Below are 23,721 nucleotides of genomic sequence, written 5' to 3'. Positions count from 1 at the left end.
TGAGGGAGGGCTTTCAGGAAATGTTGCTGGATTTGGGCCAGTTGGGACACGCTTCTTCGTGCCTAGACCCAATGGAGGTGTTTCGGGAGATGTTGCTGGATTTGGGCCAGTTGGTACACGCCTCTTAGAGCCAAGACCCGATGGTGGCGTTTCATGAGTTGTTGCTGGATTTGGTCCAGTTGGGACAAGCCTTTTGGTGCCTAAACTTGAGGGAGGGCTTTCAAGAGATGTTGCTGGATTCGAGCCAGTTGGGACACGCGTCTTCGTGCCTAGACCTAATGGAGGCATTTTGAGAGATGTTGCTGGATTTGGCCCAGTTGGGACACGCCTTTTGGTGCCTAAACTTGAGGGAGGGCTTTCAGGAGATGTTGCTGGATTTGGGCCAGTTGGTACACGCCTCTTAGTGCCAAGACCCAATGGTGGCGTTTCGGGAGATGTTGCTGGATTTGGTCAAGTTGGGACATGCCTTTTGGTGCCGAAACTTGAGGGAGGGCTTTCAAGAGATGTTGCTGGATTTGGGCCAGTTGGGACACGCCTCTTCGTGCCTAGACCCAAAGGAGGCGTTTCGGGTGATGTTGCTGGATTTGGCACAGTTTGGACACTCCTTTTGGTGCGTAAACTTGAGGGAGGGCTTTCAGGAAATGTTGCTGGATTTGGGCAAGTTGGGACACGCTTCTTCGTGCCTAGACCGAATGGAGGTGTTTCGGGAGATGTTGCGGGATTTGGGCCTGTTGGTACACGCCTCTTAGTGCCAAGACCCAATGGTGGCGTTTCGGGAGATGTTGCTGGATTCGGGCCAGTTGGGACACGCCTCTTTGTGCCTAGACCCAATGGAGGCGTTTTTGGAGATGTTGCTGGATTTGGCCCAGTTGGGACACGCCTTTTGGTGCCTAAACTTGAGGGAGGGCTTTCAGGAAATGTTGCTGGATTTTGGGCAGTTGCGACACGCTTCTACGTGCCTAGACCCAATGGAGGTTTTTCAGGAGATGTTGCTTGATTTGGGCCAGTTGGTACACGCTTCTTAGTGCCAAGACCCAATGGTGGCGTTTTGGGAGATGTTGCTTGATTCGGTCCAGTTGGGACATGCCTTTTGGTGCCTAAACTTGAGGGAGGGCTTTCAGAAGATGTTGCTGGATTCGGGACAGTTGGGACACGCCTCTTCGTGCCTAGACCCAACGGAGGTGTTTCGGGAGATGTTGCTGGATTTGGCCCAGTTGGGACACGCCTTTTGGTGCCTAAACTTGAGGGAGGGCTTTCAGGAAATGTTGCTGGATTTGGGCCAGTTGGGACACGCTTCTTCGTGCCTAGACCCAATGGAGGTGTTTCGGGAGATGTTGCTGGATTTGGGCCAGTTGGTACACGCCTCTTAGTGCCAAGACCCAATGGTGGCGTTTCGGGAGATGTTGCTGGATTTGGTCCAGTTGGGACATGCCTTTTGGTGCCTAAACTTGAGGGAGGGCTTTCAGGAGATGTTGCTGGATTTGGGCCAGTTGGGACACGCCTCTTCGTGCCTAGACCCAAAGGAGGCGTTTCGGGTGATGTTGCTGGATTTGGCACAGTTTGGACACTCCTTTTGGTGCGTAAACTTGAGGGAGGGCTTTCAGGAAATGTTGCTGGATTTGGGCCAGTTGGGACACGCTTCTTCGTGCCTTGACCCAATGGAGGTGTTTCGGGAGATGTTGCGGGATTTTGGCCAGTTGGTACACGCCTCTTTGTGCCAAGACCCAATGGTGGCATTTCGGGAGATTTTCCTTGATTTGGTCCAGTTAGGACATGCCTTTTGGTGCCTAAACTTGAGGGAGGGCTTTCAGGAGATGTTGCTGGATTTGGGCCAGTTGGTACACGCCTCTTAGTGCCAAGACCCAATGGTGGCGTTTCGGGAGATGTTGCTGGATTTGGTCCAGTTGGGACATGCCTTTTGGTGCCTAAACTTGAGGGAGGGCTTTCAGGAGATGTTGCTGGATTCGGGCCAGTTGGGACACGCCTCTTCGTGCCTAGACCCAACGGGGGTGTTTCGGGAGATGTTGCTGGATTTGGTCCAGTTGGGGCACGCCTTTTGGTGCCTAAACTTGAGGGAGGGCTTTCAGGAGATGTTGCTGGATTTGGCCCTGTTGGGACACGCCTTTTGGTGCCTAAACTTGAGGGAGGGCTTTCAGGAAATGTTGCTGGATTTGGGCCAGTTGGGACACGCTTCTTCGTGCCTAGACCCAATGGAGGTGTTTCGGGAGATGTTGCTGGATTTGGGCCAGTTGGTACACGCCTCTTAGTGCCAAGACCCAATGGTGGCGTTTCGGGAGATGTTGCTGGATTTGGTCCAGTTGGGACATGCCTTTTGGTGCCTAAACTTGAGGGAGGGCTTTCAGGAGATGTTGCTGGATTTGGGCCAGTTGGGACACGCCTCTTCGTGCCTAGACCCAATGGAGGCGTTTCGGGAGATGTTGCTGGATTTGGTCCAGTTGGGACACGCCTTTTGGTGCCTAAACTTGAGGGAGGGCTTTCAGGAAATGTTGCTGGATTTGGGCCAGTTGGGACACGCTTCTTCGTGCCTAGACCCAATGGAGGTGTTTCGGGAGATGTTGCAAGATTTGGGCCAGTTGGTACACGCCTCTTAGTGCCAAGACCCAATGGTGGCGTTTCGGGAGATGTTGCTGGATTTGGTCCAGTTGGGACATGTCTTTTGGTGCCTAAACTTGAGGGAGGGCTTTCAGGAGATGTTGCTGGAATCGGGTCAGTTGGGACACGCCTCTTCGTGCCTAGACCCCATGGAGGCGTTTTGGGGGAGATGTTGCTTTATTTGGCCCAGTTGGGACACGCCTTTTGGTGCCTAAACTTGAGGGAGGGCTTTCAGGAAATGTTGCTGGATTTGGGCCAGTTGGGACATGCTTCTTCGTGCCTAGACCCAATGGAGGTGTTTCGGGAGATGTTGCTGGATTTGGGCCAGTTGGTACACGTCTCTTAGTGCCAACACCCAATGGTGGCGTTTCGGGAGATGTTGCTGGATTTGGTCATGTTGGGACACGCCTTTTAGTGCCTAAACTTTGGGGAGTGCTTTCAGGAGATGTTGCTGGATTTGGTCCGGTTGGTACTAGTCTTTTGAGACCCAAAGAAAGCACATTGCCACCCTCATCCCACTTTGACTCAAGACGATTGGACAAAATAGCAACTAGAGAGATCAACAAGAAGGCAGAAACCATATTGACATTTTTAAGCAAGCCCATTTTGTCTTTCACACAAGTATTCTAACTATGAAATCACAACTTTATATAAACTCTAGTGAACAACTAATTTAGAAATGTAGTTATAGCCGTTGGTAAATACATTTCCATCTCTAAAAAATTTACTGTCTATAATGATATTTTTTGTTGGTTGAGTTTTTTACTATCTATAATGATATTTTTTTTTGGATGAGTTTTCCTAATTTATTGGTAACCAATAATTTTTTGGAAACTAATTATGCCTCCTAAGAAATATATCTAATTATTCCCATCTATTTTATTTTAGAAAAATTTCTTTTTTAGTCACCATTTGTGCTTTAGTAATCCACAAATTTAGATACTCAATTATGTAGGAGCTGGTTAATTAACACCCATCCCATATTTTTTTAAATTGATTTAAAGGTGACTAATATTTAATAAGTTCGATGGAGAATGTGATGGTTAAAATTCTTGTATATCACATTGAATGCTTAGAAAATGCATGCTAAATAAATGTCTATTAAAATAATTTTAAATTATGCAATTTTATAAAATAAATTATTATTTTATTATTATTATCAAATAGTTACGGTTAAATTATCAAATTTTAATCATATGTAAATAAATGAACATACAAGACTATTTATTTGATGCTAGGTGATAACAAAATTAAGAAAATCACTCATCTATCATCAAACCTCTCAAAATGATAAATCTATGTCTATCATCTTTTTATCTTATCAGTAGACTAAAAGTGATAAATGTATCGTATTTAATTTTATTTCTATCGATAATTATTTTCGTATTCATTTTTAAAAGTCTGTAATGATACAATATAAAAGTGGTCTATTAGTTGTAACGACCCTAAAGTTCTACATACTCGGAGTCTTTACTAATGTCTCAAACTCATTTTTCATGCGGAAATATAACTCTTAAAAGAAAACGTCTATAAATATTGAAAACATTAGAACATTTTCTTCTCTGAAAAACACAGTCATGGTCTTACGTGTTTAAATACAAAATACTAAAATTTAGAGAAAATAAAAACAAATACAAAATAATTTAAAACAATGAAATGCAAAACAACTATTCTAACCTAAAATATGCTTATGAACATACGACATGCATGTAGTCTCTCTAAATTCTATCCTAATATATTTCTTGACACAACCCCATTTTTTTTTGTTACATTAAGTAACACATGATCGTGGATATTTATATTAATATCCTTTTCATGCTTTAGGGTTGTCCTAGGTCGACCTAACGACATGATGCAATATAACACACATCATCATATGTACGTCATGCATCACGTATATATATATGTATATATATATGTATGTATGTATATATGTATATATATGTATGTATGTATATATGTATATATATGTATGTATGTATATATATATATATATATATATTACACATATCATCATGCATCATAACTCATACATCATCATATACTAGTATACGACATCATATGATACCGTTCATGCATCATCATAACTCATAATTATCATAGCTCATACATCATAAATTGTAACTCATACAATTTATAGCTTATCTTATAGTAAGACCGCGCTTAACGTATTAGCTTAAGTTGTTGTCACTAATTTAAAGTTCGATTCTATCTTTTGAAATCTAAGTCAACTTATGTAAGCTCATGACATCAGTTTGTCCTTTAAAATCCAAGTCAACCTATGTGAGCTCATGACGTCAGTTTCAAATTCGAACTTTTGTAACATTATTCCTCGTATTTACAATAGTCAATGTGCTAGATTTTATGCGAACATTAGAGTTTTTGTAGGAGTAAAGTCTTGGAATATTATATATATTTATATCATTCTATTTTTACTAAAAGTTTCATTTTCTATAGTTACTAATTAGGAGTCACTGGTAAAAGAAATAAATAGATGTTTTTAACTTGCACGGTACTTTCTTGTAATTCAATTTTGTTTTATCATTTAATTTTATTCATGGAAAGTTTTTTTTTTCATATATGTATCATTTAATTCTATTTAATTCTATTCTCTAGAGTTGCATTTCTCTTTTCTCTTTATATTTATTTTTGTGTTTGGGTTTAGTTTTAGTTTTTAAATCACTGAATCTTTTTTTCTTTTTTTCTTTGTATTTATCTTTCTGTGTTTACTCTAATTTTGTTCCCACATTTTTTTCTCCTATTTTTGTTAATGAATTCTATTAATCAATTCCTTTGAAGTGCAATTTTTTTTTTTTTTTTACCAATTTAATTCTATTCCCATATTTTTATTGGCCTATTGTTTATCAATTCTGTTTTCAAAATCGGTTTCTAATTATGTTTCTATGTATGTCTATATGATAATTTCTAACTTAATCTAAGTAATTGCAATAGAATTTGGAAGGATACATAATTGCAATAGGGAAGATATAGAATTACAACAGAATTGGGGAAGATATAGGTGTGATTTCTTAAGAACAGAATTAAAATAAAAGAACAGAAAATTTAATACTTTTATTGGCCTATGTTTTAACTTGCACAATACTTTCTTGTAATTCAATTTTGTATTTGTTGGAGCTAATAATAGAGTTTGAATGAGTTACTGCCGAAGAGGAAGAGGAGGTGAATTCAATTTCATCCACACAAATCTCAACCAACTCCGAGAATCCCCCTATAAAATTACCTCCCTCCCCATCATTCAAATCACTCCTCCTCTCAATCTCACTTCAGTTTTCTGTTGTCACCAACAACTGGTATCAGAGCAATGTATCAGAGCAATCTTGTAGCAGCAAAAAAATGGCAGCAGAAAAACAAGTTGAGAGCTACGTTCAGCCCGCCATCCCGAGGTTCGATGGTCACTATGATCATTGGGCGATGTTGATGGAAAATTTTCTCAGATCAAAGGAGTTCTTTGATATGGTGGAGACGGGTTATGAAGAGCCAAATGAAGGCGAGGTACTCTCAGCTTGTCAACAGCAACTGTTGGCAGCATCGAAGCTGAAGGACCTGAAGGTCAAGAACTATTTATTTCAGTCCATTGATAGGACTATCTTGGAAACAATGCTTCAGAAGAAGACATCCAAGAAAATTTGGGATTCTATGAGGAGGAAGTATCAAGGCTCAACGAGAGTAAAACGTGCTCAACTACAAGCCGTCAGAAGAGACTTTGAAATTCTCCAAATGCAAAAGGGAGAAACGGTGAATGATTATATTGGCAAGGTTATAAGTCTTGCAAGTAAAATGAGGATGCATGGTGGTTCAATCACGGAGGTTGCGGTCGTAGAAAAGATTTTGCGATCACTAACTCCAAAGTTCGATTACATTGTATGTTCTATCGAAGAAGCAAACAATGTCGAAGAGATGCAAATAGATGAACTCCAAAGCTCCCTGTTAGTACATGAGCAGAGGCTCAATCGTACAAGTGCAATAGAGGAGATGACAGCCTTAAAAATATCCACACCAGGTGAATCTTCAAGCCCTAGAGGTAGAGGGCAAAGAAGAGGCAGAGGTCGTGGGAGAGGCAGTCGAGAAAGAAGTGGAGATGTTGGTAGGTCAGTAGACCTAGCCAGAAATGATTATGAAAACAAAGGCAAGAGACACTTTGACAAGTCCAAGGTGGAATGCTACAGATGTGGACGCCTTGGACATTACAAAAATGAATGCTATACCAGGCTTCAAAAGGAGAAAAGAGATCAATCCAATTTTGTGGAGAGAAGAGAAGAAGAAACATTATTAATGTCATTCCATGCTATGAAGGTTGCAGATCAAGGTGTATGGGTCGTAGACTCTGGATGCAGCAATCATATGACAGGTTGTAAGGAATTCTTCTCAACTCTAGATGAAAATTTTCATACTACGGTTTCTCTCGGCAACAATTCAACTCTCCAAGTGATGGGGAAAGGAACCGTAGATATCAAGACTAGAAATGGCTTTGTAGAGTCTATTTCTAATGTATTCTACATTCCTGATCTGAAGGCCAACTTACTTAGTATCGGTCAGTTACAAGAAAAGGGGTATGTGATCACATTCCAAAATGATGAATGTGAGATTTATGACTCCAAAAGAGGATCGATTGCTAAGATGAAGATGACCACCAACCGTCTATATCCGTTGACGTTAAATATCGTTGTCAAAAGTTTGATGGTGAAGAAAGAAGATACCACCTGGCTTTGGCATTTTAGGTATGGTCATCTACACTTCAAAGGATTAAAGACGTTGTCCTCAAGGAAGATGGTAACTGGGTTGCCAGATATTACTCCACCAACGGAAATTTGCGAGAGCTGTGTAGTAGCAAAATATGAAAGAAACTCTTTTCCATCCGGAAAATCAAGAAGAGCTCAAGCAATTTTGGAGTTGATTCATTTAGACATATGTGGTCCCATCTCTCCAGCATCAAATGGTAACAAGAAATATTTCATGACCCTCATCGATGATTTTAGTCGAAAAACATGGACTTATTTCTTGCACGCCAAATCAGAAGCCTTTGATTGCTTCAAAAAAATTTGTGCTACTATGAAGACGGAAACTGGAAGAAGAGTCAAGGCTTTAAGAACTGACAGAGGTGGAGAGTTCTGCTCGAACGAGTTTACTAAATTTTGTGAAGAAAAGGGCATACGGAGGCAGTTAACAACAGCATATACACCACAACAAAATGGTGTGGCCGAAAGGAAAAAACAGAACCATTCTCAACATGGTTCGAAGTTTACTAAATAAAGGAGAAGTCCCGAAGGAATTCTGGCCAGAAGCTGTCGTGTGGTCCGTTCACATTCTCAACCGGAGTCCTACCTTTTCTGTTAGAGATATGACTCCACAAGAAGCATGGAGCGGAAGAAAACCTGCAGTAGACCACTTTAGAATCTTTGGGTGCATAGCATATGCACACGTTCCTGATGAGAAAAGAAAGAAACTTGAAGACAAGAGTTTGAAGTGTGTGTTCCTTGGAGTAAGCGAGACCTCTAAGGCGTACAAGCTCTATGATCCTTTGAAAAAGAAGGTGGTGGTAAGTCGTGATGTAGTCTTTGATGAAAAAAAGACTTGGACATGGGAAGAAAAGATCACTGTGAATCAGCAGATTCCTGTAGATCTTGAAGAAGGACAAACTGAAGCCCCGATTCAGCCTCACTTTGAGCATGGAGAGAGCTCATCACAAGCTCAACAAGAAGAACCAGTGGCACGTCAAGACACTATCAGGCTCATAATTTCTATTGCAGCACAAAAATCTTGGCCTATATATCAACTTGATGTGAAATCGGCCTTCTTACATGGAGAGCTTCAAGAAGAAGTATATGTGGAGCAACCAGAAGGTTTTGTTCAAAAAGGCAAAGAGGAACAAGTATACAAGTTGAAGAAAGCTTTGTACGGTTTGAAGCAAGCTCCGAGGGCATGGTACAGTCGCATTGATTCTCATTTTGAAAAGATGGGATTCACTAAATGCCCGTATGAACATACGTTGTATGTGAAAACTGAAAAGGGAGGTAACATTATCATTATTTGCTTATACGTTGATGATTTAATATTTACTGGCAATAATGAAGAAATGTTTGAATTTTTTAAGAAGAGCATGATGAAGGAATTTGAAATGACGGATCTTGGCTTGATGAGATATTTTCTTAGAGTAGAAGTTACTCAAACTCCCGCAGGTAACTTTATCTGTCAGAAGAAGTATGCTCAAGAATTACTTGAAAGGTTTAAATTGGATGAGCGCACATTTGGAACTCCATCAGAATTGGGTTTAAAGTTGCACAAGGATATTGACGGGCGAGAGGTTGATAATAGGTACTTCAAACAAATTGTGGGAAGTTTGATGTACCTAACTTCAACAAGACCAGACATCATGTATGCGGTTAGTATGATAAGTCGTTACATGGAGCATCCAACGGAAAAACATCTCAATGCAGCAAGAAGGATACTTCGTTATGTGAGAGGAACCTTTGATTTGGAGGTATTCTACAAGAAAGGAGATGATCCGAAGATGGTTGGCTATACAGATAGTGACTATGCAGGTGATATAGACGATCGTAAAAGTACTTCAGGAAGTATTTTCATGATGAGTTCAGGAGCTATTTGCTGGTCTTCAAAGAAGCAACCTATTGTAACACTCTCAACTACAGAAGCAGAATTTGTGGCAGCAGCAGCATGCTCGTGCCAAGCAATTTGGTTAAGAAAAATGCTTGAAATTCTTAATCAGAAGCAATCAGGTACGACGGTTATATATTGTGATAATATGTCAACTATTAAGTTGTCTAAAAATCCTGTGTTGCATGGAAGGAGCAAGCACATCGATGTTCAATTTCATTTCTTGCGTGATTTGTGTAAAGAAGGCATTATTGAACTCAACTTTTGCCGAAGTGATGAACAAATCGCAGATCTATTCACAAAGCCCTTGAAACAACCATTGTTCGAGAAGCTTAGAAGAAAAATGGGAATGTGCAGAATCCAAGATGTATATCAAGATGACGAAGTGAAGTCCTAAACTGATTTCCGCAGAATTCAGTTTAAGAGAGGGTGTTGAAGCTAATAATAGAGTTTGAATGAGTTACTGCCGAAGAGAAGGAGGAGGTGAATTCAATTTCATCCACACAAATCTCAACCAATTCCGAGAATCCCCCTATAAAAGGACCTCCCTCCCCATCATTCAAATCACTCCTCCTCTCAATCTCACTTCAGTTTTCTGTTGTCACCAACAGTATTATCATTTAATTTTATTCACGGAAAGTTTTTTTTTTTCATATATGTATCATTTAATTCTATTTAATTCTATCCTCTAGATGTTGCATTTCTTTTTTCTCTTTATATTTATTTTTGTGTTTGTGTTTGGTTTTAGTTTTTAAATCACTGAATCTTTCTTTCTTTTTTTTCTTTGTATTTATCTTTCGGTGTTTACTCTAATTTTGTTCCCACATTTTTTTCTCCTATTTTTGTTAATGAATTCTATTAATCAATTCCTTTTATGTGCAAATTTTTTTTTTTTTTTTACCAATTTAATTCTATTCCCATATTTTTATTGGCCTATTGTTTATTTCAAAATCGGTTTCTAATTATGTTTCTATGTATGTCTAGGATATGATAATTTCTATCTTAATCTAAGTAATTGCAACAGAATTTGGAAATATACATAATTGCAATAGGGAAGATAAAGAATTACAACAGAATTGGGGAAGATATAGGTGTGATTTCTTAAGAACAGAATTAAAATAAAAGAACAGCAAATTTCATACTTTTATTGGCCTATGTTTTAACTTGCACGGTACTTTCTTGTAATTCAATTTTGTTTTATCATTTAATTTTATTTACGGAAAGTTTTTTTTTTCATATATGTATCATTTAATTCTATTTAATTCTATTCTCTAATGTTGCATTTCTTTTTTCTCTCTATATTTATTTTTGTTTTTGTGTTTAGTTTTAGTTTTTAAATAACTGAATCTTTCTTTTTTTTGTTTGTATTTATCTTTCTGTGTTTACTCTAATTTTGTTCCCACATTTTTTTCTCCTATTTTTGTTAATGAATTCTATTAATCAATTCCTTTTACGTGCAAATCTTTTTTTTTTTTTACCAATTTAATTCTATTCCCATATTTTTATTGGCCTATTGTTTATCAATTCTGTTTTCAAAATCGGTTTCTAATTATGTTTCTATGTATGTCTATATGATAATTTCTAACTTAATCTAAGTAATTGCAATAGAATTTGGAAGGATACATAATTGCAATAGGGAAGATATAGAATTACAACAGAATTGGGGAAGATATTGGTGTGATTTCTTCAAGAACAGAATTAAAATAAAAGAACAGAAAATTTCATACTTTTATTGGCCTATTTTTGTGAATGGATTCTAAATCTTTTGGTATATGTTTGACATAGTTGCAAGAAATTAAGCAAGATAAAATTAGAAAAAATCTCATCCATAATTTCTAGGAAAAATTTAAGCTATAATTGTTTGATTTCTTAAAAATAGAATTAAAATAAATATTACCTAAAAAACAGAATTAAAATAAATATTTCTAAAAATAGAATTAAAATAAAATAAAATAAAATATTTAATTCTATTCCCATATTTTTATTTGTATATTTTTGTTAATCATTTTCTAAATCTTACCATATTTTTATTGATCAAATCATTTTGTTTATCTTCTAGACTTAACAAATAAAACTAAACTATAATTATGGGGATTTTAAAAAAAAAATAGAACTAAAATAAAATTACCTAAGCTATAATGATGTGATTTCTTAAAAATAGAATTAAAATAAAATTTCCTAAAAACACAGATTTAAAATAAAAGATTTTTGTTTTTGAAATTCTATTCCCATATTTTTAATCGACCATGTTTGATTAATCAATTCTATTTTCTAAATCTTACTCTGCCTTATTTTTTTTTTGTTAATGTTTTGAAATCTTCTTCTCTTTCTTTATCTATGTATTTCTTTTCTTTTTCTTCTATTTCTTACCTCTATATTTCATTTTTTTTAATAGATTGGTATTCTGGCCAATCTATTGTAATGGAGTTAAAGGAAGATCTAAGCTATAATTGCTGTGATTTCTGAAAATAAAATTAAAATAAAAGAAAAAATCTAATATATACCTTGACAAAAAAATCTAATATAGCTTAACAATCTGACATTTCTTTAGATATGCTTCTATCATAAAATGTCTTTCTTCCTCAAATCTTGACATTTTTGTTTGTTTTTTCTGTTTCTTTTTTGCAGAACCTGATATATTAGGGTGACCATGAGTTGGTTGTGAGATAGTTTGGAAGAGAGATGAGACTTGAGTGGAGAGAAGTGTGAGGAGAGGTTTTTTTTAACCTGTTTTTTTTTTTTTTTTTTTCTTCATTTATTTATTTGGGCTTTACATTAGTTATATATGAAAGTAAAATTAAAATTACCTAAGAATATCTCATAAATAGTATGTGCTGTCCTATTTAAAAATATGCAAACTTTTTTATCCATTAATTTTTTTTATTTGGATAAAAGTTGATAAGATAAGGAATCAACTACAAGGGAGATAAGGAATCAACTACAAGGGGATAAGATTCGAATTACCCTGATCGAATATCTCAAGGTAAGAACATTGTTTGAGATTTGAATCACTCCACAAGCAAGATCGATCATGTCTAGCTTGAATGATTCTTGTTGATCAAATATCTCAACGCAAGAACACTTGATTGAGATTCGAATCACTCCACAAGCAAGATTGATCATGTCGAGCTTGAATGATTCTACATGCATAACTTAGTCATTGGCCAAAGAAGAGCACAAATGCTTCTTTTATTATATTTTCCAAGTCTGCTTACAAATACAACATACATGGCTTTATATAGCCTCAAAATGAAACTACTAAAGACATTCAAAGAGTTCTAACATTCATACTTAATGACCTTAAAATACAATAATAAAATACAATAACTCTAAATTGTAACCCACCAAAAATTTATAACCATCAAACTTCATTCCTCTTCAATTTATAACCATCAAACTTCATTCCTCTTCAATGTGGCATGAATTGCAACATCTTTTGATAATTTTGACAACATTTTCTTCCCATCTTCATTGAAGTATATTGTATGATTGATGTCTCTTGGTTCATACCAAAAGTTTTTTTTTTTAGAAAAGCTAAAGTCTCACCAATTAAGTTTCATATTTATGTCCATAGTTGTTAAATTATAAATGTTAATCAATGAGGTAGAAATTGAAATTATATGTTCATGGGTAATGAAGATTTTGAAAATAAGATAAAGAAATATTATTATCATAGTTTTAGAATAAAAAACTTTTAAGACTAAATTATTCTCTTTCACGCCCATTATTAGAGTCCCTCACCATAAAGTTGAATCATCTCAGTAGATAGAAGATAGAAAATTAGAGACTTCATTGTAATACATTGTAGAGAACCTAATTAAGCTTGCTACTATTAGTAGGCATCATAATAAATTTAATGGATGGCGGAGATGTTGTTGGATTTGGGCCATTTCGAATGCGCATCTTCGTGCCTAATCCCAATTGAGGGTTTTCGGGAGATTATGCTGGATTTGGTTCGGTTGGGACACGTCTCTTGGTTCCTAAACTTGAGGGAGAGCGCCTCTTGGTGCCTAAACTTGAGGGAGGGCTTTCAGGAGATGTTGCTGGTTTTGGGCCATTTGGTACACGCCTCTGTGCCTAAACTTGAGGGAGAGCTTTCAGGAGGTTTTGGGCCATTTGGTACACGCCTCTTAGTTGCCTAAACTTGAGGGAGGACTTTCAGAAGATGTTGTTGGTTTTGGGCCATTTGGTACACGCCTTTTGGTTCCTAAACTTGAGAAGGGCTTTTCAAGAGATTTTGCAGGTTTTGGGTCATTTGGTACACGCCTATACTAAGAGATGTAGTGCCTAGAGGCAATGTAGGTGTTATGGGAGATGTTGAATTTGGTCCTTTTGGGACACTTCTCTTGGTGCCTAAATTTGGGGGAGGGCTTTCAAGAGATGTTGTCCTCTGGGAACACTTCTCTTGGTGCCTAAATTTGGGGGAGGGCTTTCAGGAGATGTTACTGGATTAGGTCCAGTTGACACGCCACTTGGTGCCTAAACTTGAGGGAGGGATTTTAGGAGATGTTGCTCGATTTGGGCCAGTTGGCACAGGTCTTGCCTAGACAACTGGCCCAGGTCTCTTAGTGCCTAAACCCAATGGAGGCGTTTCAGGAGGTGTTGCTGGATTTGGGCCAGTTGGCACACATCTCTTCGTGCTTAGACCCAATGGAGGCGTTTAAAGAGATGTTGTTGGATTTAGTCTAGTTGGGACATGCCTTTTAAGTCCTAAGAAAGCACATTGTCACTCCACTTGCCTCGAGACCATTGAGATGAGACAAAATAGCAACAAAAGAGATCAACAAGAGGACATAAACCATATTGAATTTTTAAGCAAACCCATTTTATCTTCACACAAATATTCTATCCCTTAATATTCTACCTCTAAATCTTACCTCTATCTAAACTCTGGTGAGCAATTAATTTAGAAATTTAGTAATAATTTTTTTTTTTTTGTAGAGTTTTCCAACTTATTGGTAACAAATGATTTTGAAAAAAAAAAAAGAAAAAAAATCTAAGTCTATTTTATTTTAGAAAAATTTCATTTAATTTTAATTTTAATTCTAGAATGAAAATATTTCCATTTAATTTGAAAATCTAGTTATAATGAAACTTCATCCAATTTTCTATCCTTACCACTCCTTCCCCAAATATCTTTCCCTATAACTAAATTATAATGAAACTTGTAAAAGTTAAATGTAGGTATGAAACTGTTATGAAAATTTAAAGGTATTTATTTTAAAATAAAATATTAACAATTTCTATCCCTAACTAATTATAAGAATTTTTTAACCATTTTTAAGTTTAATGGTATTATTGAAACTTTAGATTTTTTTTTTAATTTAAATTTCTTTGTTTTTTTTAAATTTAGTATTACTATTTGAAAATGTACATTATTCTTATAAATTGTTTGAGATTAGGGGTCTTCATACCATCTTCATAATCACCAAACATTAAAAAAAAAAAAACAAAAAAAACAAAAAGAATCTTTTAGGGTTCTCTATGCTATTCATTTTTCCACTTTTCTTTCATCCATTTCATGCCATTGCTGACTCATCACTGGACCTGAAGCATTCCCGTAGATCTCTATCTGCCTTCCTTTTCACTTCTCTACCCCTTCCAGCAGCGTTCCTCTTCACCTCTCCGCCACCTCCTGCGCGAAGCTTCTTTAAATCTCCACTCCCTGCGGCATTTCTCTTCCCCTCTCCGCCACTTCCTACGCAAAGCTTCTTTAAATCTCCACCTCCGGCGTCGTTTCTCTTCCCCTCTCTACCACCCCCAGCAACGTTTCTCTTCCCCTCTCCGTCACCCCCACTGCAGCCAATGGAGTGATGTAAAGACAGTATAGAAAATCAACCACGTGAGAGAAGATAAGTTGATTGGCGAGAGAGATGTTCTCGATAAGCCCTTTAATAATGTAACAGGGAAATCTTATGATCACTACTTTTGTTTTAAAAATACGTTTATCATTATATAAATACAACTTTACTTCACGTTTAACAAATATTCATAAATTTTCAAAAATAGTATTCTTATTTATAATTTATTGAACGTATAAGAGAACTTCTCAAATAATATTCCGATGAAAAAATATTAAAATTTTAAAATAACAACAATTTTAAAGTTTTTATTATTATTATTATTATTATTATTTTGTACAATTTCGATTTAATTAAATATTAAAAACTAAAAGGAGAATTTTAAGTTCAAAATTTTGTTTATTTTATTTTATTACAACACCTTCTCACAACATAATGATCACCACAAGAAAAAATAAAGAAAGAGAGAAAAAAGTTTATTAGATCTTCCATCTCTTTTAATCTATTTCAATTATTTAGATTTTTACAATCATTTTAGAAAATCATGATCAACAACATGTAAAAATAAAAAATAAAAAAAAATAAAAAAAAATCTATTAAAATTGGGTAAAGATAATTGGTAAGATCATTAAAAGAAGAGAAAAAATGGAAGAAAAAAAAAAGATTAAAATTGTTCAAAGATAATTGCAAAAGAATTAAAAGTGAGGTGAAAAAAAGAAAGATTGCTCAATTAAAATTGGATAAAGATAATTGTTAATAGAATTAAAAGAAAAATTAGTACAGTAAAATTGACAATTTTTTTTATGTATACTGCCAAACACAACCTGCTTCTCAGACATAAGAATTATAGAGGATAAACCATGGAAAAAGAATGGAATTTTGAAATATAAGATGACTAGGAAGTAGATAATACTTCAACATAAAATAAATTCATCAAATTCTTTTATGTAACAGTAGCTCGTATCTAAAAATAAATTCATCAAATTCTTTTATGTAAAAGTAGCTTATATCTTCTAGAAAAATGGTTAACTCTGTTTGTAAACTTGTTACATGAAAGTTCAAACTTGAAACTTACGTCATGAGCACACATAGATTAACTTGGATTTCAAAAGACAGAATCAAACGTTCATTAAGGATAAATTCATGACAACAACTTAAATTAATCAGGTAAGTGGACTTTCTATCGGCTAGATTGGAAGACTTGTGGAGAGAAGTGTGGGGAGAGGTGACATGGTTGGGAGAGATAGTTTGGAAAATGGATGAGACATTAGTGGAGAGATCAACATAAACCATATTGACATTTTTATGCAAACTCATTTTGTCGTCACATAGATATTCTACCTCTAAATCTCACCTTTATATAAACTCTGGTGAACAATTAATTTAGAACTACAGTAATAAATGATATTTCTTGGTTGAGTTTTCCTAATTTATTGGTAACAAATGATTTATAGAAACTAATTATGCTCTATAAAAGAAATATCTAACTATTTCAATCTCTTTTATTTTAGAAATTCATCTAATTTTAATTTTAATTCTAAAATGAAAATATTTTCATTTAACTCAAAATTAGTTACGGTGAAACTTCATCAAACTCTCCATCCTTACCATTCCTTACCATTCCTTCCCCAAATATCTCTCCCCATTACTAAATTATATTGAAATTTGTAAAAGTTAAATGTATGTATGAAACTTTTATGAAAATTTAAAGGTACTTTTTTAAAAACAAAATATTAACTATTTCTATCCCTAACTAATTATAATACTATTTTTTAATTTTTTAAAAAAATTTAACTGCAATTTTTAACTCTATGGGAAGTTTAATTGTATTATTGAAACTTTAGAGTATTTTTTTAATTTCAATTTTTTTGTTTTTTTATTACTATTTTGTTAAAAGACAAATTTAGTATTCACTACTTGAAAATGTGCATTATTCCTATAAATTTTTTGAGATCGGCCGTGGATCTTCATAATCACCAAACATATAGGAAAAAAAAAAAAAAAAAAAAAAAAAAAAGAATCTTTTAGGGTTGTCTCTGCTATTCATTTTTCCACTTTTCTCTCATCCATTTCTTGCCATTGCTGACTCATCGCCGGACTTGAAGCATTCCCATAGATCTCTATCTGTCTTCCTCTTCACTTCTCCGCCCCCTCCAGTGGCGTTCCTCTTCACCTCTCCGCCACCACCTATGCGAAGTTTCTTTAAATCTCTACCCCCGGCAGCATTTCTCTTCCCTTCTCCGCCACCTCCTACGCAAAGCTTCTTTAAATCTCCACCTCCGGCGTCGTTTCTCTTCCCCTCTCCGCCACCTCATGACAACAACTTAAGCTAATCAAGTAAGTGGTCTTTCTATCAACTCGATCGGAAAACTTGTTTTATGTACGACGACACTCTTGGTAACTGGAAAATATTATATTCTTTTGCATTATATTAGTATGAAAATACAAACACAACCATCCAAATATTTGAAACCTTCCAACATTTTAACATCAACAAACTCACGATTTTGTGATTTGCTCGTAGGAACCATTGGGTCTTCACTATCAACCATGAACGAGCTCACCTGATAGGTTGCAACATTCCATAATTTCAGTGTAATTGTTCGAGGAAAAATGTTTCCAACCCCATCCAAATATGCAGTTTATTTTATTGTTCTCCACCTGTTTCTTATCTGGTCTGTGATAATTTTAGCATCAAGAATGGGGTAATCGTATCTTCTAAACTTGGATGATAAGAATTGTAGCAAGATTACATATTGTCATCGTCTAAGTTCTTTTAGAGGAAATTGATAAGTTAGGAAAAAAAAACTTTGGGGATTCATGTTGTAATACCCAAAAATAAATAAAGAAATAAACAAATAAAAATAATTATAAAAAAAAATAGTTAAAATAATAAAATAATAAATAAATAAATAAAAATTAAAAGAAGAAAAACATTTGGTATCGGATCTCCCCTCCTTCTTTCAATCTCTCACCACTCCTTCCCTAAGAATAAATATGGCAACAAATCATGAATCTCTTTTCTTTAAAAACAACTGCAGATTTAGGCAGAATTCTTCTTCCTACAAAAACAAATAGAAAAAGAAAACAAAAGGTTTAAGCAGACTAGCTCCGCTCGAGGAGATATGTGATTTGAAGAGGTCAGTATGTTAAATCTTCCTTTTATTTTATTAAATAATATTAATTTAGTTACCATTATTTAGTTTTAAATTAGAGATTAAATGAAAAGAATTCTGTATGAGTTTAGGAAATAAAAAACAATTATATTTAGTTCTACTAAATTGTTGCAATGATTTAGATCTACTGAATTGTTGGAATGATTTAGGTTGTAATTTTATATGAATTATAGGAAAAGAATATAGCCAAATCAATGATTAAATTAAAAGCTAAGAATATAGTTGTTAACTAAATCAGAAGAAGAAGACAAAGTAAATAAGAAAAAATGAGATAGAGATAGAAATACAGAACACTGTTAACTGAAAAGAAAAATAATAATAAAAATAAAAAGGGAAGATTTGGAGGTAGGAATAGATTAACAAAATTGAATAATACCTTCTTAAAAATAATTACAGAAGAGGAAGGAAGATTGAGGAAAAAATTGTTGAACAGGATTTAACAGTAAAACAGGAAATATCAGAGTGCACTCCTTTAAATTTTGTCTTGACACGAAATATCAGAACTTTACGATGGCCAATCTAAATTAGAGAAATAATTTTATAGAGTTCAAACTTGAAACTGATGTCATGAACTCATATATGTTGACTCGGATTTCAAAGGACGGAATCGAACTTTCATTAAAGATATATTTGTGACAACGACTTAAGCTAGCCAGGTAAGTGACCTTACTATCGGCATGGTTATATTTGATGTTGACACGTGCCCTGTGGTTCTGTACGTGTCATATATATTGATATGTGTGAATTTTCTGTGGATCGATATGCTTCCTATATGTTATGTTATGTTATAATATGTGGTTTGTATGACAACAATTATGGTACGATGTGCTCAAGGATATGTTTGACATAGGATACAAGAAGGATGCACAAAACGAAATGTAACGATAGGAGTAAGATACGTTCATGAAACGTTAGAGTTAGGTTACATACCGGAGTGCTATGGATAGGAGAGATTAATGAAAGAATACGGTTAGGTTATGGGTAGAAAGGGATAGGTTTGTGATAGATTGATAGAACGATAGCGTTAGGGTACGTTCTTGTGACGATATGACTAAGGTACGTCACGTAATGATATGTCTGTGATAGGTATAAGAACGTTAAGGCTATGGTAAGATCAGTTAAAGAATGAATCTTGAGTCTTTTGTGATAATTTTATTATTATATTAATTATTTACCATCAAAATTTTATATAATTTTATTAAATATATTTATTTGAGAATAGATTTTAAAATTAGTTAAATAAACTCAAAAACCTTAAATTTGATAATTTGAATTAATAAAAAATAAATTAACTACCCACCATTAATTATTTAAAATTAACTAATATAATAATGATTAAAAGTATTCTTTATTTATATAAAATTCAGATGGTCTGTCCCACGGCACCAAATAAATAAATAAATAAATAAACATATATATATATAGAGTTGAATTTCTAATCCAATAACATTTATAAGTTTCTAAAAGAGATAGTTGACCGCCTATACTCGCCCTCGGTAAGAATTGATGTTATACTAAAATCCTAACATATTTGATTGATTTTGACTTTAGATTTGACAGAATATTTACCTCTCAAAAGTGTGAATAGATCTGAAAATATTATAAACAATTCAGAGTTAGAATGAAAAATAGAATTGGGATAGAAGGTTCAATGATATTCACAACATACATTTAAACAGGATACAAATACCAACTAATACCTCAAAATAATGAAAATATAAACTAACTAAATATTAGAATAAAATAAAATATATTGCTAATCCCAAAAAAAAATTAACGACTACTAATATTTAAGATATATTCTATAACTAATATATTCTCCAAGTATTAACTGATTACGAATATGTTCACTAATTCAAACTAGCAATAAGTTCACTCAATCTTGACTCGATTAAAACACACCCAAACTAATAATGGAAATAGAAAGAAAAAAAAAATGAAATAAATAACACAATAATTTGAGAAGAGGGTTTCTCCGTAACTGAGATACTAGTTTCTTAATAAAACATGACTAATGACTATTTAAAAGACAGAAACACTAACCATTCTTCTCCTAGAAATGCTCCAAGATTAATAACCGTCAATGGTGCAATCTATAAGTTAAGCTTATTAACTCACATCTTTGACTTTCGAAACAACTTTGGTTTCACTCTGCTATATGCATGTTTGTATTTGAAGCTTAAAAAATGGTCACCAAATGCTCTAAATTATGTATAAGTCAAGCTTATCCTTCTCACGATCCCGAGGCTTCCATAGATGTTTTCTACTGTCTTCTTTCTCTACCACCTACTTCGAGAGATTTGGAGCGTTTTTCTTGATCATATTTGTCGACTAAAGCTAACTCAAAACTATACTTCGTTTATTAGTCTGAAGCAAGGGCATCAACACACTATTTTCCATATTAAACACAATAACCATGAGAAAAAAAACAACACATTTGCAGGCATCTCAAATCTACCCATGGGACAATAATGACTTTTGTTTAGCCAACTTCTTAACCATTCTTCATGAAAAACATGCAAGCAAGCATCTCCAATAATAATATTTCACTTCTTTCCTCTTTTAGAATATTTTCCTTGCAAATTACACAACTTTCATCCCTTCCTATCTTTTCGATAGTTACTCTATTTAACATTTCGATAGTAATTTTACTCGTAGGAATCATCGGGTCTTCACGTATGAGAGATCTCACATGACAGGTTGTAACATTCCATAATTTCAATGTAACTGTCAGATGAAAAACGTTTCCAAATCTACCTAAATCTGCAGTTTTTTTATTCTTCTTAAGTGGTTTATTATCTTGTTTGTGATAATCTTAGCATCAAGAATGGGGTTATTGTATCTTCTGAACTTGGATGATAAGAACTGTAGCAAGGTTGCATTGTCGTCATCGTCAAAGTTTTTGAGAGAAAATTGACAAGTTAGGAAGAGAAACTTCCAGGATTCATGTTGCCTCGACAATGATAAACTACCATTTTCTTAGGAAGTGACTGCAAATGACTTGGACCATTAACGTGAGTTTGATGGGTTCAACATATGATGAAGTTAGGTAAAGTTGCTGAAGTTTGAAACATGACGCTTCAATTTCTAGTGACATAGTATTGATGAAGTTAGGGTTAAATAATTAGTTTATTTTAAATAAGAAATTAATATTACTCAAGTCCATGTATATAATTAATTATAATGTGTAATATATAAAATAAATTAAATTTATATCGAACATTTTTTATATCCTATATTTTAAAATTTTAAAATTTAGAATTTAAATATATTGAAAATATAAAAATGTAAACTTTTTTTACAAAATCTTATGATAATTTTTAAAAATAAAAAGTTGACCATTCTCTTCCTTAAAATCTTTTGATTTTGTTTATTTTTTATATATATACACGTACAAACATGTATGTAATATCGATATATATACATGTATGTATCGATATATATACATGTATCGACATACGTATGTATTATGTATGTATTATATATATATATATATATATATATATATATATAATATTATATATTAAATAGTTTAGGATATTACACTTCTCACCCTCTAAATTTTGGCCCTAAAATGTTATCCATTCATCCTCTCCTCATTTTCATGTGACTCTCTCTACCAGTTGATTCCTCTACAAAATTATGACGAGAGGAATGTGTCTATTGCGTAATGTTTCTTCCTCCTTTACCAGAATTTTCATCGATCGTTTTTCATCTCAAATCTTCCTTCAATGACAATATGTAACGATTTGAAATTTTCTACTTAATTTTAGGTCGCTACTGTATAGATATCATAAACATTGAATGTAGGAATATTGCATTTAAACTTTCATAAAATGTCACATTCATCTTACAACACAACCATCAACTTAAGTGTTTTGAAAACACCTTTAAAAACGACACAACAAAAGAGTAAATAAAATAAATAAACGTTTTAAATTAAAAACATCATATTCTAGTCTAAGTCTAATAAAATAAATACGACTACACTATGCATGTGTCATGGTCTTGAGTTGTGATGTCGTCGTCAGCCGTATAGGAATGTCTTTCCTTAACCTGAAATAGAGGTACCACGTGGCTTGAGTATTTTAAAAAATACTCAGTAAGTGACCCCACTGTCGGGGGTTAAATGCAAGAACATGTGAATGCAATGACGGACCTATCATATCAGTCTTTTTTCCTATGACACTATCTTAATGGGCAGCTTGGATGTGTACCATATACTCTACACACAGCCTATACGTGCGAGTATGAGCTCACTAGACAGTTCACACACCGTTGAGCCCCTTTTCTTGTCGGGCGAGCCTGCTCTGATAACTCTTCTTATGCCGGACACCCATTAGAATTAGTAACCGTCACGACAGTATTATGTAAAACATAATGATACTTCACAATTTCATATGATTTTAATAACCGTCACGACAGTATTAACGTAACATCTCCTCATATACATCTCATACCATAACATACCGCATCACAATTTATCACATATCTCGTACCATAACATATTTCATATGATTTTAATATCATATGACAACATATATACCCATCATTCATATGTCGTATCATAATCATATCATATCGTAAACACTTCATGGTCATATCGTTCCCTCACTTATTATAGTTTTAACATTCTTATACATGTCACAGTCATATCATTACATGAATGTACCTTAGTCATATCGTTACAGGAACGTATCTTAACGCTATCTGTAACACCCCTAAATTTTACTTATTCAATCTAAGGTCATTACTATACCTTAAATGCGAAATTTACATTAAATAGGCTCTTATCATAAATGCGACCTACACTCGCCTTTTATCACATCGTGGAAAAAAAAAACGAATACTAGGGAAAGAAAGGAAAAAGAACGATACTGAAATAATTGTCTTAAACTACCCTATGGTTTTTTATGCGATTACAATTCAACCTATACTAACCTATACTAATGATGCAAACCAAATTCAATCTATACTAACCTATACTAGGAAATAGAAAACAACTACCCTATGCATGTGCCACGGTCCTGGGGTGTACAATGTCGCCGTTGTTCTCACATGGGTGCCTTTCCCTTAACTGAAAAAGTAAAGTAGCACGAGGCTTGAGTATTTCTAGAATACTCAGTAAGTGACCCCCTATCAGGGTTATGCAACAATCACATGCAATGAAATGATGGGACCTATCTTTCGTTCCGTTTTCCCTACGGTGCTGTCCTAACGGGTAACTTTGGACGTGTACCATATACTCTACACAAAGCCCATACGTGCGAGTATAGGCTCACCAGCTAGTTTGCACACTGCTGGGCCACTTTCCGTATCCGGTGGACATACTCTGGAATCCCCTTATGCCGGACACCCGTTAGAACTAGTAACTGTCACGGCAACGCTATGCAAAGCATAACAATCGTTGTCCTGCCATTGGATTGTACGCGTCCGTACCCTCGTGATGGGATAGGGGTATCCCCCCAAATGCATGAACACACATAATGCATGAGGTC

General features: G+C 34.5%; 1 protein-coding gene across 1 annotated transcript; it reads right to left on the bottom strand.

The window, feature by feature from the left end:
• Positions 1–14,765: 14,765 nt before the first annotated feature.
• On the bottom strand, positions 14,766–17,599 carry LOC111442844 (circumsporozoite protein-like). Its single transcript, XM_023080395.1, has 3 exons — positions 17,521–17,599; positions 17,135–17,357; positions 14,766–15,042 (listed from the first exon to the last, which is right to left on the bottom strand). Exons 1-3 carry the CDS (start codon positions 17,597–17,599, stop codon positions 14,766–14,768), a joined length of 579 nt encoding a protein of 192 aa, XP_022936163.1.
• Between the last annotated feature and the right edge of the window lie 6,122 nt (positions 17,600–23,721).

This window comes from Cucurbita moschata, unplaced genomic scaffold (genome assembly GCF_002738365.1).
Source record: "Cucurbita moschata cultivar Rifu unplaced genomic scaffold, Cmos_1.0 Cmo_Scf00005, whole genome shotgun sequence".
Lineage (NCBI taxonomy): Eukaryota > Viridiplantae > Streptophyta > Magnoliopsida > Cucurbitales > Cucurbitaceae > Cucurbita > Cucurbita moschata.
Note: the sequence above shows the minus strand (reverse complement) of the source record. Positions and strands in the feature narration are given on the sequence as shown.

What these genes read in the sequence shown, in the direction of transcription:
- LOC111442844 (XM_023080395.1), bottom strand. Translation starts at nt 17,599, where the DNA reads ATGGTTGATAGTGAAGACCCAATGGTTCCTACGAGCAAATCACAAAAT. An exon ending in TGATGTTAAAATGTTGGAAG is followed by an intron (nt 17,358 to 17,520) that starts GTTTCAAATATT and finishes TGTTGTCATGAG; the next exon opens with GTGGCGGAGAGGGGAAGAGA. An exon ending in TGCTTCAAGTCCGGCGATGA is followed by an intron (nt 15,043 to 17,134) that starts GTCAGCAATGGC and finishes CATTGGCTGCAG; the next exon opens with TGGGGGTGACGGAGAGGGGA.